The sequence below is a fragment of the Kickxella alabastrina genome, assembly GCF_025024165.1.
Source record: "Kickxella alabastrina strain RSA 675 chromosome Unknown BX661scaffold_1, whole genome shotgun sequence".
In the NCBI taxonomy this organism is placed as follows: domain Eukaryota; kingdom Fungi; phylum Kickxellomycota; class Kickxellomycetes; order Kickxellales; family Kickxellaceae; genus Kickxella; species Kickxella alabastrina.
Genome location: NW_026251472.1, coordinates 470,398 through 482,209, shown reverse-complemented (window position 1 = coordinate 482,209; position 11,812 = coordinate 470,398). Strand labels below are relative to the sequence as shown.

The window sequence follows — 11,812 nt, the reverse complement described above, 5'->3', positions numbered from 1 at the left end:
GGCAGTGCTTAAAATGGTTTTATTCTCCTTCATCAGTCGTCAAAACTTTTTAAGCTGAACTGCACAAGAAAAAATATAATATCAACGAAAATTAAATCAGATTTTTGACACAAAAAGCACCCAAAATTTTGTCACACATTGTGATCGTGATGGGCGTTAGCATCGACATCGACATCGACATCGGCCTGCTGAATGCCAGCTAATGCTGAGGCCGGAGTCTGAGTGGCTCCGCGAGCGTCCATCCTACGCACAAACTCTTGGTTGGCAGAATTGTTGTCCAACAGGCTCCTCAGCGCGACCACAGCATACTCCTTGATAAACGGATGGTTGTCATCAATCTTCATGTGGTCAAGCACCAGAGCTAGCCCATCAAGGTCACGGATCAGATTTTGGGCATCGTTGTTCTTGTGCGCAGCGTTGCCGATAATACAAATAAGGTCACGCTTGAACATAAATAGCCTACTGATGCTGGATCCATCCTCTATGCCCTCCTCCCTGCTTTTTTGTAGCGCGCTGGCGTTTTCGATTCGCGGCAGGTGCATGCTTAACAAACCAAGAAGTGAGGTAACCTGGGACAACACATTGTGCTCAATCATCATGGCAACAGTCTCGGGGCTACAGTCCGTTGTTAACGACCCGAGAGCGGATAGAGTCGCGGCGATGCACCGGTGCGCGGAAACCACCTTGCTCACCTCCACCCTGCTAGAATTATCGCTGCTGTCGCTCCCGTCACCATCAGCACCGATCCAGACACTCTCTAGCACCGAGCCTACCTGCTTTAAAATGACACCGAACGATTTGAACAGCGCACTGCTGCTGGCAACCATAGCGCGATCTTCCGCGCATGTATTCTCATTGCAGTATACAGCCAGGGCATCAAGAAGCCCGTACATCTCCAATGATGGCGCGTCTTTCAGCAGTTGTGCTAGGCAGCCAAATTCAATAAACTGGCTGAGTATCACATAGAGCATAGTTTTCACGTCCGATTCGTCGTCCTCGTTGTCGCCGAACAGCTCGCCAATCTTGCGGGCAACCAGCAGGCCAGGCTTCACAGAGCACAGCATTTTGGTAAGATCGGGATCGCCCTTGAGGCTGTTCAACAGTAGCATGAGCCCGGCCATATTCGTTTGGCTGTTTATCGATGTAAGTAGACTCCAGAATATAGTTTCGGCACCAGCGCGACCTCCAGGTGCCAGCTCATCGCAAATCAGCTTCTGCTGCTGTGCCTTGTTTCCAGTGACCATGTTGGACAGCGCTTGGGCGGCTGCCGTGGCGCATTTCATTGCCTCGGGGTACTCAAGCTCCAGAGCAATCATGCTAAATATTGTGTTCCTGATGTCTTCTGATATTCCGGCCCTGCTGGCTGTATCCTGGTTGGTCCTGTCCATGGCCATGGCATTGCGCACAAACATGCACAGGCATCCGAGTGCCTCGCATTGTTCTGGTACAAGTTCGTCGTTATTTTCAGTGCTGTCATCGCGCTTCAGCAATTTGAAAAGGCCATGGATCTCCAGCCATGCCGCTGGATTGACTGTCGTTGAAATATGGGGTCGCGAAGGGTGCGGCGAGCGCTGCTTGTATTCGGCGCACTTTTGGTAGATATCGCGGGTGTCCTGGGCTGTACTGTCGAGTGTCATTTTTATTAGGTGCAGATAAATAATAATACTAAAAATATATATGCAAAACAAAAAATATAAAACAAAAAAGGTTATGAGACCTGCTTTCTTAACTCGCACGCAAACGTGTGTGGGGCTTTCTTATGAAGAGTGATCGATCTTGTGGGAATATTTTAATACTTTTTTGCGGAGACCGCTTCGTTACACACATAAATGGTGGCAAATATTGTTTTATTCTGTTTGTTTTAAAATGGTTTTGTTTTTGGGATTTGGCTTACACTATATCCAACTGCAAAGCATAGGAAAAAGCCATGTTGCAATCGGCGAAATAGAAGCCTTGTTGATCTTGGCGTGCTTTTCGGCACTGGCCATGGCTTGGGAAAAGCAAAATCCCGATCTTGTATGCAACAAAAAAAAGCAGAGGAATAAATCCCTTTGCGGTTCTTTGTGCTCCAGAAACCGGGCGCTCCATAAAATAGCCGGACCAGCAATTTGACATAACAGCCTTACTAGGCTTCAAAATGGAGACGGGAGCGCAACAGAGGGGATGGCGCCGCCGGAGCATGGTGCTGTGTATGCCCAGTGCTCTCTGCCTTCAACTATGGTTTTCCGATGCCTGTGTGCAGTGACCGCATCATATATTTGCTTTTTTTTCTTAAATTTATTTATTGAGCTCGTATCCCAGTACAACCAGATGTCAATTAGTGGCAGTCACATCCATCATTACCACTACCAATATTTGTAAAAAACAGTTAATGAGGTTAGATGTACAGTACCGTCAGCGCATGCAGGCTCAGCAGGGCGCCAAACTTGGGGTCAATTGTCGCCACCTCGTCGTCAATGGCTGTCTGGTCGATTGCAATTGTTGCCCAGTGTACCGGCCGTGTTTGATCAAGCAGATGAGCCACATCTTTATGTTGTACAAACACCGCCTGGAATTGCGCAATAGTGCCCGCAGTTACTGCTCCGCCGCGCGTATATATTACCCACTTTATATCGGCATCCATGTGCTTGATATAGCTGACCCAGTCGCCAATTCCGCTTGCAGTGCTTACCACCAGAACACGAGCCACAGGATCGCTGATACTATCCGAATCAACCACATCAAATAGCTTAGAATCTGCATCGGCATCGGGTGACTGAATGTACGAGCCGGTGCTATTGTCGGCAAACAGATCGTCAAGGTCGTCAAAAATGCTGTCAACATCATTGTTTTCCTGGTCGACAGCCGGCGCTTCTAGCTGCCACATGTGCCAATAGTTGCCTAGCATATCGTACATCAGCGCTGCTGCGTCTGGCCTCGCAAAAATATTAACCTCGACTGGCGTAGCGTATGCACTGCCCATTCCAGACACCACGCCAAAAGAGTGCAGCCCGATCTGTCCATGCATGGTGCCAGCACACCTGCCAGCCAGCGAGGCAGATGGCCCAGCTTGCCGCCATCGCGGCTGCACACTGCGATAGCGTTGCTGTCGTGCTGATTGTGAGGCTCTCTCACAAGATCCACGGTTTCTCCTATTGCGGCATTGGATGAGTAGTAGCGCCGGCCGACGATTAGCGCGCTAAAATGACCGTAAAGAGCGGTGGCGTTTGGGTTTGCCAGCATATTTTGTGATTTTATTTCTAATTTTTTGGAGTGACTATGCTGAAGATAACAGTATTGCATATATTACTACGGATAAGGACTGGCTTTAAATGACGAGACCCCACCAATGTATACATACATACACACATATAGTATGGCAACTTAGCGAGCGTATACGCTATGTTACTTATTTTAGGTGCGCGTACATGTAATGCGTGAGCTCAGCGCCAAAAAGGCTAGAGACCAACGACCAATGCAAAAAGAAAAAGGCTTGTTCCAGCTCACGTGTTTTATTTTGACCCCGCCCATCATACCTCGGCACGTAACCCAAAACTGCACCGGCCTATAAATATAAATCGCAAAATCCGGGCCCTTTGGGCCACAGCTTTTTAATGATTTCTTTAAGGATTCACGACGGCTGCCACGTTTTTGAGTCGACTTTTCGATGACTTAAAAATGCCATGGGCACTTTGTGCCCACAGCCTCGGAGACGGTAAAAGAGAGGACATTTTAGGAACCCGCCCGCACAAACTCTGTGTGCGGATGGGGCCATGCGCCTCTCATATTCCCACCATACACAAAACCAAACAAAATAACAAGATTAAAACAAAAGGCTGCTAGCGCAAGCGTTAGTCAACTCAATGACTGCATTGCGCTAGCATATTGCCAAATGAATGCGTTTTCGTGAGTTTGTGTGGTCGCAGCATCAGGACCAACAAGCACAGCTGTCAGTTCGGTTGTTTTCTTGCTTCAACAATTAAGGCAGCTTTACTTTTGCAAGTGGGGATTTCTGAAACGACGTGAGCAGAATATTTATTAATATATTTGTATGTGCTGACTGCGTGCAGATTTAAGCACTTCGTTTTAAACTTGGAAGCAATAATAACACTGCTGCATTCAAAGAAAAACATGTGTTTAAAGTTACAAATACACTGAAATAAGTAATAGTGCGTAAAGGCATGCCAAGATGACTGCTTGTAAAGGCACTCAAAAGCTGCCGATAAGGTGCATTTCTTCTTTTCATAGCCCCGTTTTATTGTTCTAATATATTTATTTCGCTAGGATGGATTAATTCATACATGGAAACGCATTACTCATATATGCTTTTTACCAGGCATACTATAATAGAAATGAGTTATAAACCTTCCAACTTGTAAAGCCTTTTGCTTAGCAGCAATATATTTTACACGGCGTTCGGTTGGCAAAACCGGATATGGAATATTGTCTCTACTTCTAGCCATTGGCAGTGAAATGAAGATGGCTCAAGGGTCAGGCCAAATAGTTGGCTCAATAGACCACCCCGAGCAGTTGCCGTGGATTATGAACGACGCGATGCGCGCAACCATTTTATTTAGCCGCAAGTTTGATAATCGGTTTTACTGGAAAGTCGTTCACTCGTGTGCGCCTACAGAGAACTTGAATGCGTGGCCTCAAAGTTGTTTAGCTCTTATTGGCAAGTGGGGAACAACATATCGGGTGGCCAGCATGCTCGGCTGGCCCTGGTCAGAACGGTATACTTGTGCGCAGACATTTACATTTTGGACGACCCACTATCTGCAGTCGATACTCATGTTAAACGCCATATCCTCGACACTGTTTTGCTTGGCAATGGGCTTTTAGTTGACAAGCTGCGTGTTGTTTCTACAAACCCAGAGCACATTTTTCCATACTGCAACCAAATAGGATCAGTCAGCGACAAAAGTATTGTCGTGAAAAGAAGGCATCCAAAAAGTATAGCCTAGGCCCACTGCCAAACAATGCATTGGCTATCAATACCAGCGTTGTCGATAACTGTCAAAATGTATTTAATGCAGAGGAAAATTAATTGAACAATGTCAAGATACCTAACAGCAAGCCAGCTTTTAATATAAAGTCGAGAATGTATTCTAAATCTCAAAAATCAACAAATAACAAGGCGTTGCCCACCAAGCGGACATACTAGGACGACCTCAAATTCATTATTAATATATGTGGGCTGCCAGCACTAACAATATCCGTGGTTTTGTCCATGTTAATCTCAATAACAGGGTATATAATCGACAAACATAAGATAAAAAGTATTAAGGGTAATTCAAACGCGGTTAAACTCGCAAAAGCTACCATCTCAACGTATTTTCAGATGATTTTGTTTAAAGGGTTTGTGCAAATGCCAGCCTTATATGCATGTCCGTGACTGTTTTGCAGCATATTAACAACAAATTTGTTGCAGAAAGTACAAAAAACAATTTACTCAAAGCATGATTATGGTGCCACTATCGTGTTTTGACAGCAAACCTCGACAACATATTGAATCAGCATACAACAAATGCACACATACCATTGCATATCATGTCCCGCAGTTTATCCAGTAGACACCATTGTATGCAATTAATACAGCACCTTTGTTATATTGCATACTCGGAATGTCGCCTCGGCTGTTGGTTATGTTCATTTTTGTCTCATCTATGTTTTCTAAGTGCAATTTTATACTGGGTCCAGGTATTTCTACTCCGCTGTGCAATGTACAACGGAGTAGCAATATCAGTCGAAAGCCCGTTTCAGATATTGTTGCTGACGGAAGGCAGATGATTCGCATGTTTAGCGTCGAGCCCCATTCCACATTGCTTCATATTGATAAAACTGATAATGAAAAGCACATTTCCAGACGGCTATCTCTTTTTAATGTATTAAAGCATTGTTTAACAATGGTGTTTCCAACGTCAGCGATATGTTTATTACCTGCACAATGATTGTGGTGTCAAACACCACTCGGTTTGGGATGATATCTGCAGATTCTTCTATCAACAGAGATATGACCCAAAATGCTATAGGCAGTGTAAAGCAAATAATTGATTTGCCAAGCAAAGCATGCCATTTTACTGACAACATAAATATTTACAGAAAGCTTATTGCCATACCCCGGAGGCTTCCTATGCCATTGGCAGCTGTTGTTCTGAAGCCAAGTGGCTGTCAAATAGGCACCTTGAATTTAAAAATTATAGCTTGAAGTATTGCAAAGTTGGATCCAGCGCTGAAAAACATTAATCTAACAGTTAACCCTGATGGGAGGACTGGCATCGTTGGTCGCACTAGTGCAGGGAAGTCTACGCTGGTCAAGTCGATGTTTAGGCTGGCGCACAGCAGCGCCAGTGGCTCCATTGTGATTGATGACCAGGAAATTGCTCGATTAGGGGTAGGTGACCTGCGGTCGAAACTGTGCGTCATCCCGCAAGCGTCGACCATGCTCAAGGGAGATGTGTAACGCTATTACCAAATGTAATATTGGCAGCCTTATCCAGCCTCCTTGCAAACACGGGGGTAAATTTTCAAGCAATTGCAGAGAATGCAAAATAGCCAAAGACAACGAAATCGCAGAAAATGAGGACGAGGATGACAAGGGCATCCAGAAACTGCTCAGAATATATTATTGTGTATGTTTTTTACTCGCCTTGGAACGGCAATATTAAAAATTGTCGCCACTAGTCTGTTTGTTTAATGAAAGTTTTATATATTTTAAATAACGAAAATGTTCAAAAAAGAAAACAGCCACGCAAAGACCACCCAAGCCGGTTGTGACAGCATCAACATCACGGCATGTGTCTTCAAAATTAAACCCCACTCTAGCTACTTTACATGGGAGTAGCAGTAGCATTGGTGAGCTGGGACTCCGATGGCGAGGCCAGCGACGCATTCGTCATCTTTTTATCCTGATAATTGCCATACGCAGCAACACTGGCATGATAAGCACCAACAACACCCGTGCAAACTATGCTGGAGATCAGGCTCGCTCGAGGCCCACCGCCGATCTTAAACAGCATGCCACTAATGGCAGCAGCGCCAAGGCTGTTGTACTGGTCCCGGGTGCCGCGATAGCTACCGATGGCCGAGTTTATGCTGTTGTAGAACATACCCAGAATACCCAACGAGTTTCCTACAAACGGTCCACGACGAGTCATAGAGTTGAGCACGCTGTTCAAACGGAGCTTAAAGTTACCGCCATGCTGGCTCCGCAGGCCCTCCAAGAATCCCCATGCGCCACCGCTAGTCAGACCAAGGATGTACATTGAGCCCGTGCCGTAGCAAAGATCGTCACTCCACCCACGGCTGGGCATGACTCCACCAGTGTATATCGGACCCTCTTCGAGGTTGAGATACTCGATTCCGCCAGGGCTGGCGATCTGGTTCAGCTGTGCCGAGGAAAAGTCAACCTGACTCAAAAACTCGGACACGCCGCCCTGCACCTGGTCAATAGCAAGCGATGTCACTGCAGAGCTTGGCAGCCGTGTCGATGATCCCTGTGCCGGGGACGGAGCTGTCTGGTAATAGCCCTTGCTGTTAGTCTCGACCTGCTGATCGCTCAGAAGCGTCGTGCTGCTGGTTGCCGATGTAGAGCCACCCTGCTGCTCTTGCTGGCCCTGCTGATCCAGGGACCCAGAGCCGCCGCGAGAAAACACTGAGAAAACACCCATGATTTTATTTTTGCGTTGCTGTTAGTACAAGCAGTTTGAAAGAAAAAATATTAACAAATTAGAAAAGCAGAAAAATATGAAAGGGGGGGCTTATCTCAAACCTTGCCGAAAAAATGTGCAACAGAGAAGAAAAACAAACGACAGCTACAAAAGATAAATAAAAGTGACGAGAAAGATAAAAAAAGAGTAACTAACAACGAGCAACGAGCAATGGAGCTAGACTTGTCATTTGGTTCTGCCGCTGTCCCGTATGTTCATCTCGAAACGCCAATTTTTTACTCTTTCTTTAAGCGCGCTTGCTAATCTCGCTCACGACCCCAATCAAAATTAGGGTAAGCACACCGATCAGATCATCTCAAATCAATATTTGTGATCAAGATACCATTACGTTTGCAAAATGTGCGTTTTGCGAAAATACATGCCAAAAGATGCTTTGGCAGCGTCGTCATCGAAAATGAGAAGCCAAATAAAAAATTACATTTTGTAAGGTACCTGGGCTGCTTTTCTTTGTTCGTCTGTTCATTTAACACTCTTAATTTCATTGAAGCGATTTATCTCATTCAGATTCCAAGTTTTCTGCCTTTATATTTATATTATTATATTACATTCCCGCTGTTTACATTCGCTACGATTCCAATTCTTTAGTTTCAGCTCCAGCTCTAGTTTCAGTTATAAACGCAGCATGGTATGTTTGCACTCTTTACCAAGCATTGTTTTTAAAATAAAACACTAACCGCTTAATTTTGGTGTTAGCCCAATCTATCCTGCCACTGCAACTAATGAATTTGAATTACAAACTTTTAGGGTAACGCTCAGTCTGGATTCCCCGGAGGTCCGCCAGGTGGCGGCAAGGACAAGAAGAAGGAGAAAGAGAAGAAGGCGTGGCAGCCACCTCTGCCTACAACTATTGGCCAGCGCAAAAAGAAGAGAGGGGGTGATAGCGTGATCAAGTTGCCCAAGGTGCACCCGACTACTCGCTGCAACCTGAAGCTTCTCAAGCTCAAGCGAATCAACGACTACTTGCTGATGGAGGAGGAGTTTGTGCAGAACCAGCAGCTTCTTAAGCCACAGGAGGAGAAGACGCAAGAGGAGCGTGCGCGCGTCGAGGAGATGCGCGGATCGCCCATGACTGTTGGCTCGCTCGAGGAGGTCATTGATGACAACCATGTCATTGTGTCGACGTCTACGGGGCCTGAATACTATGTGTCGCTGCTCTCGTTTGTCGACAAGGACCAACTGGAGCCTGGATGCTCTATTCTGCTGCACAACAAGACGATGGCCGTTGTCGGTGTGCTTCAGGACGACGCGGATCCGATGGTCAGCGTGATGAAACTCGAGAAGGCGCCCACAGAGTCGTACGCAGATGTAGGTGGCTTAGAACAGCAAATTCAAGAAATCAAGGAGGCAGTCGAGCTGCCACTCACACACCCAGAGCTGTACGAGGAGATGGGTATTAAGCCGCCAAAGGGTGTCATTCTGTACGGTGTTCCTGGTACGGGTAAGACGCTGTTGGCCAAGGCAGTTGCCAACCAGACGTCCGCCACGTTCCTGCGCGTCGTCGGTTCAGAGCTGATTCAAAAGTACCTTGGCGATGGTCCCAAGCTTGTGCGCGAGCTGTTCCGTGTGGCCGAGGAGAACTCGCCGTCCATTGTGTTTATCGACGAAATCGACGCTGTAGGAACCAAGCGGTACGACTCGAACTCTGGAGGTGAGAAAGAAATCCAGCGCACTATGCTTGAGTTGCTCAACCAGCTGGACGGTTTTGATTCCCGCAGCGACGTCAAGGTCATCATGGCCACAAACAAGATTGAGTCCTTGGACCCCGCCCTTATTCGACCAGGCCGCATTGATCGCAAAATCGAGTTCCCGCTTCCGGACGTTAAGACCAAGCGCCACATCTTTGGAATCCACACTTCGCGAATGACTCTTTCGCATGACGTTGATCTCGAGGAGTTTGTCATGTCCAAGGACGACCTTTCGGGTGCTGACATCAAGGCCATATGCACAGAGTCCGGCCTGTTGGCGCTGCGTGAGCGCAGAATGAAGGTGTGTAATGAGGACTTCAGGAAGGCCCGCGAGAAGGTGTTGTACCGGAAGAGTGAGGGCACACCCGAAGGTCTTTATCTCTAGATTTTTTCTTTGCAGTATTCAGTATTATTTTGCCCACCCTTTAAACATGACCACATTTTGCGGGCGCGCTGCTGTTTCCAGAATTACGAAATAAAAGGCTATTTAGGAGAGTGAGCAAAAAAGAGTTTAGCCACTATACGTTTAATTAGAAAACCAATGTGTTTTATTGAGCACAAGCGACGAATAGTAAATAAAGTAAAAAAATACATGTAAAATATGCCTCTTCACAATATGTTGTTCATCTGCTGTAAAAACTTTTGGTACTCGTCGTCAATCGAGCTACCAGGGCCCCGCGCAGCAGTCGTCGGCGGCTGAGAGTTGACCAAGTTTTCTGGCACTGCCTGCTGCTCGCGTCGCTGGCTCGACGCAGTGCTAAACTGAACGCCCGCGAGTGGTCGTATTGTGTCCAGCAGACTGCTGCTGGTCGCCACTGCTGTTCTCTGTGCATTGATCGAGCTGTTGCCAGTATCTGCATCAATCTCGGGAGCAGCATTGACAACCATCATCGGGGCCATGGGCACTGCCGCAAGCACTCGTTGCCGGTCATTTTGTTTGCTCTTGCGAGCAATGGCCGCGGGGACCAATGTCGTCAACTCCTTTTTGAGATCACGCACCTGTGGTTCAGCAGCAAGCACCGTGGCCGAATGGGATCTTGCTGGTCTCAGCGGCCTTATTAGGTGCAGAGGAGGAGGCGGCGGCATATTTGGCCTTGCGTGAATGAACGGCGGCACAGGTGGCATATTTGACCGTATTGCTCCTTGAGGATCATATGGATGTGGTGGCCCTGGCCGATAGCTGCTGCTCCTGGGGTCGCTGCCGCGCTGGAATAAAAAACGCTGCCTCTGCTGCTGCTGTTGGTTTTGATTTGTAAACGGCGGTGGTCGGCAGTGTGCGTATTTCTGAGGGTTGTTTTTAAGGTACATTGGTGATGGGCCACTGGGAAGCGGTGGCCAGACAGAACCACCACTAACATTCTTTTCAAGAAGCGGCGGTGTTCCCGGGGGCATTGGTAGCATTGGAAGAAGCAGAGCAGTGCCCTTTGTCGCGGTTGGCTTGACAATAGCTATTGTAGGTATCCCCAAGTCGTCTAGCTGAGTACCTTTGTTGTGATCCAAATCATCATCATCACTATCATCACTCGAGGATTTATATTGGCCACCAATTACAGTACCAGCAGCCTCGCTCTCAGCCATTGGGTCGTATCCAGCGATGACATCTGAGGTGTTTTGCTCGCGGGGCTCGATGCCAGCCTCTTTTTGCTTATCCTTCACCTCCTTAAGTTCATCCTCCATCCGTTGAAGTTTCTCCTTCTCGCTCGCAGTCATCTTGCGTGTGCTCAAAATGCCTTTGTATTGCTCGATTTTGCGCTCCATATTGCTTGTATCCTTGTGCAAAATCGCCGTTTCGCGCATCTTCTTTCGGACGTCCTTGTTTCGCTTTGAATCCCGGTCTTGAATCCTCTTTCTGTGTGAAGTGGACGGATTGGCGCCCAGATAAGCGTCATTGGCCATTGTTGCTGATCAATGCTCCAATTAGAAGTCAATGTGTGTGTATGTATAAATAAGGTGCAAGCGAGCTATCCATTGATAAAATAATAAATGATTTTGCAAAAAAAATGCAACTCAAAGTTAAAATAACAGTTACTGATTTCACGTGATATAAATCTAATATGGTTATATCACGTGTGGATATTGTTATATTTTTTGCCAGAATATTGAATTAAGTGCTGTTAACCGATCAAGCACGTTAGCTGCTGACTGCTAACTGTCGTGGCCAATTGCAGGCCGTGGCAGCTGTATCAGATTTGCCACACAAATTGCGGAACAGCCAATAAAAATACTAAAACCCAATTCCTGCTGGGCCATTTTAGACCAGCAGGAATTTAGTATTTTCCAGCTTTTCGCGTTTTTTTCTTCTTTCAATTTGAATGAAAGCGCGGTGTTGCAAAAAAAAGTTTCTTAAAAGACAAACGTTCTTCGACTTATATTTTATTTTTAATCAGCTCGTTCATTTTCTTTGCCTTTTTTCTTCTT

At 46.5% G+C, this 11,812-nt stretch overlaps 5 protein-coding genes across 5 annotated transcripts; 1 reads left to right on the top strand and 4 right to left on the bottom strand.

The window, feature by feature from the left end:
• Window position 1: 1 nt before the first annotated feature.
• On the bottom strand, window positions 2–1,706 carry BX661DRAFT_175118 (spinocerebellar ataxia type 10 protein domain-containing protein). The gene has a single exon (XM_051533998.1). It carries the CDS (start codon window positions 1,635–1,637, stop codon window positions 132–134), a length of 1,506 nt encoding a protein of 501 aa, XP_051394973.1. The 5' UTR covers window positions 1,638–1,706; the 3' UTR covers window positions 2–131.
• A 671-nt stretch (window positions 1,707–2,377) lies between these two features.
• BX661DRAFT_195210 (uncharacterized protein) lies at window positions 2,378–3,222 on the bottom strand (the record flags this gene model as incomplete). The annotated part of the gene is made up of 2 exons (XM_051537924.1): window positions 2,378–2,995; window positions 3,019–3,222. The coding sequence occupies 2 exons, from the start codon at window positions 3,220–3,222 to the stop codon at window positions 2,378–2,380; spliced, it is 822 nt and encodes a 273-aa protein (XP_051394972.1).
• A 3,449-nt stretch (window positions 3,223–6,671) lies between these two features.
• Window positions 6,672–7,833, bottom strand: BX661DRAFT_175114 (Tim17/Tim22/Tim23/Pmp24 family-domain-containing protein). The gene has a single exon (XM_051533997.1). It carries the CDS (start codon window positions 7,647–7,649, stop codon window positions 6,810–6,812), a length of 840 nt encoding a protein of 279 aa, XP_051394971.1. The 5' UTR covers window positions 7,650–7,833; the 3' UTR covers window positions 6,672–6,809.
• Window positions 7,834–8,149: 316 nt separating this feature from the next.
• On the top strand, window positions 8,150–9,900 carry BX661DRAFT_175112 (ATP-dependent 26S proteasome regulatory subunit). Its single transcript, XM_051533996.1, has 2 exons — window positions 8,150–8,334; window positions 8,454–9,900. The coding sequence occupies exons 1-2, from the start codon at window positions 8,332–8,334 to the stop codon at window positions 9,777–9,779; spliced, it is 1,329 nt and encodes a 442-aa protein (XP_051394970.1). The 5' UTR covers window positions 8,150–8,331; the 3' UTR covers window positions 9,780–9,900.
• Window positions 9,901–9,960: 60 nt separating this feature from the next.
• On the bottom strand, window positions 9,961–11,360 carry BX661DRAFT_175111 (uncharacterized protein). The gene has a single exon (XM_051533995.1). It carries the CDS (start codon window positions 11,288–11,290, stop codon window positions 10,004–10,006), a length of 1,287 nt encoding a protein of 428 aa, XP_051394969.1. The 5' UTR covers window positions 11,291–11,360; the 3' UTR covers window positions 9,961–10,003.
• Window positions 11,361–11,812: the final 452 nt, after the last annotated feature.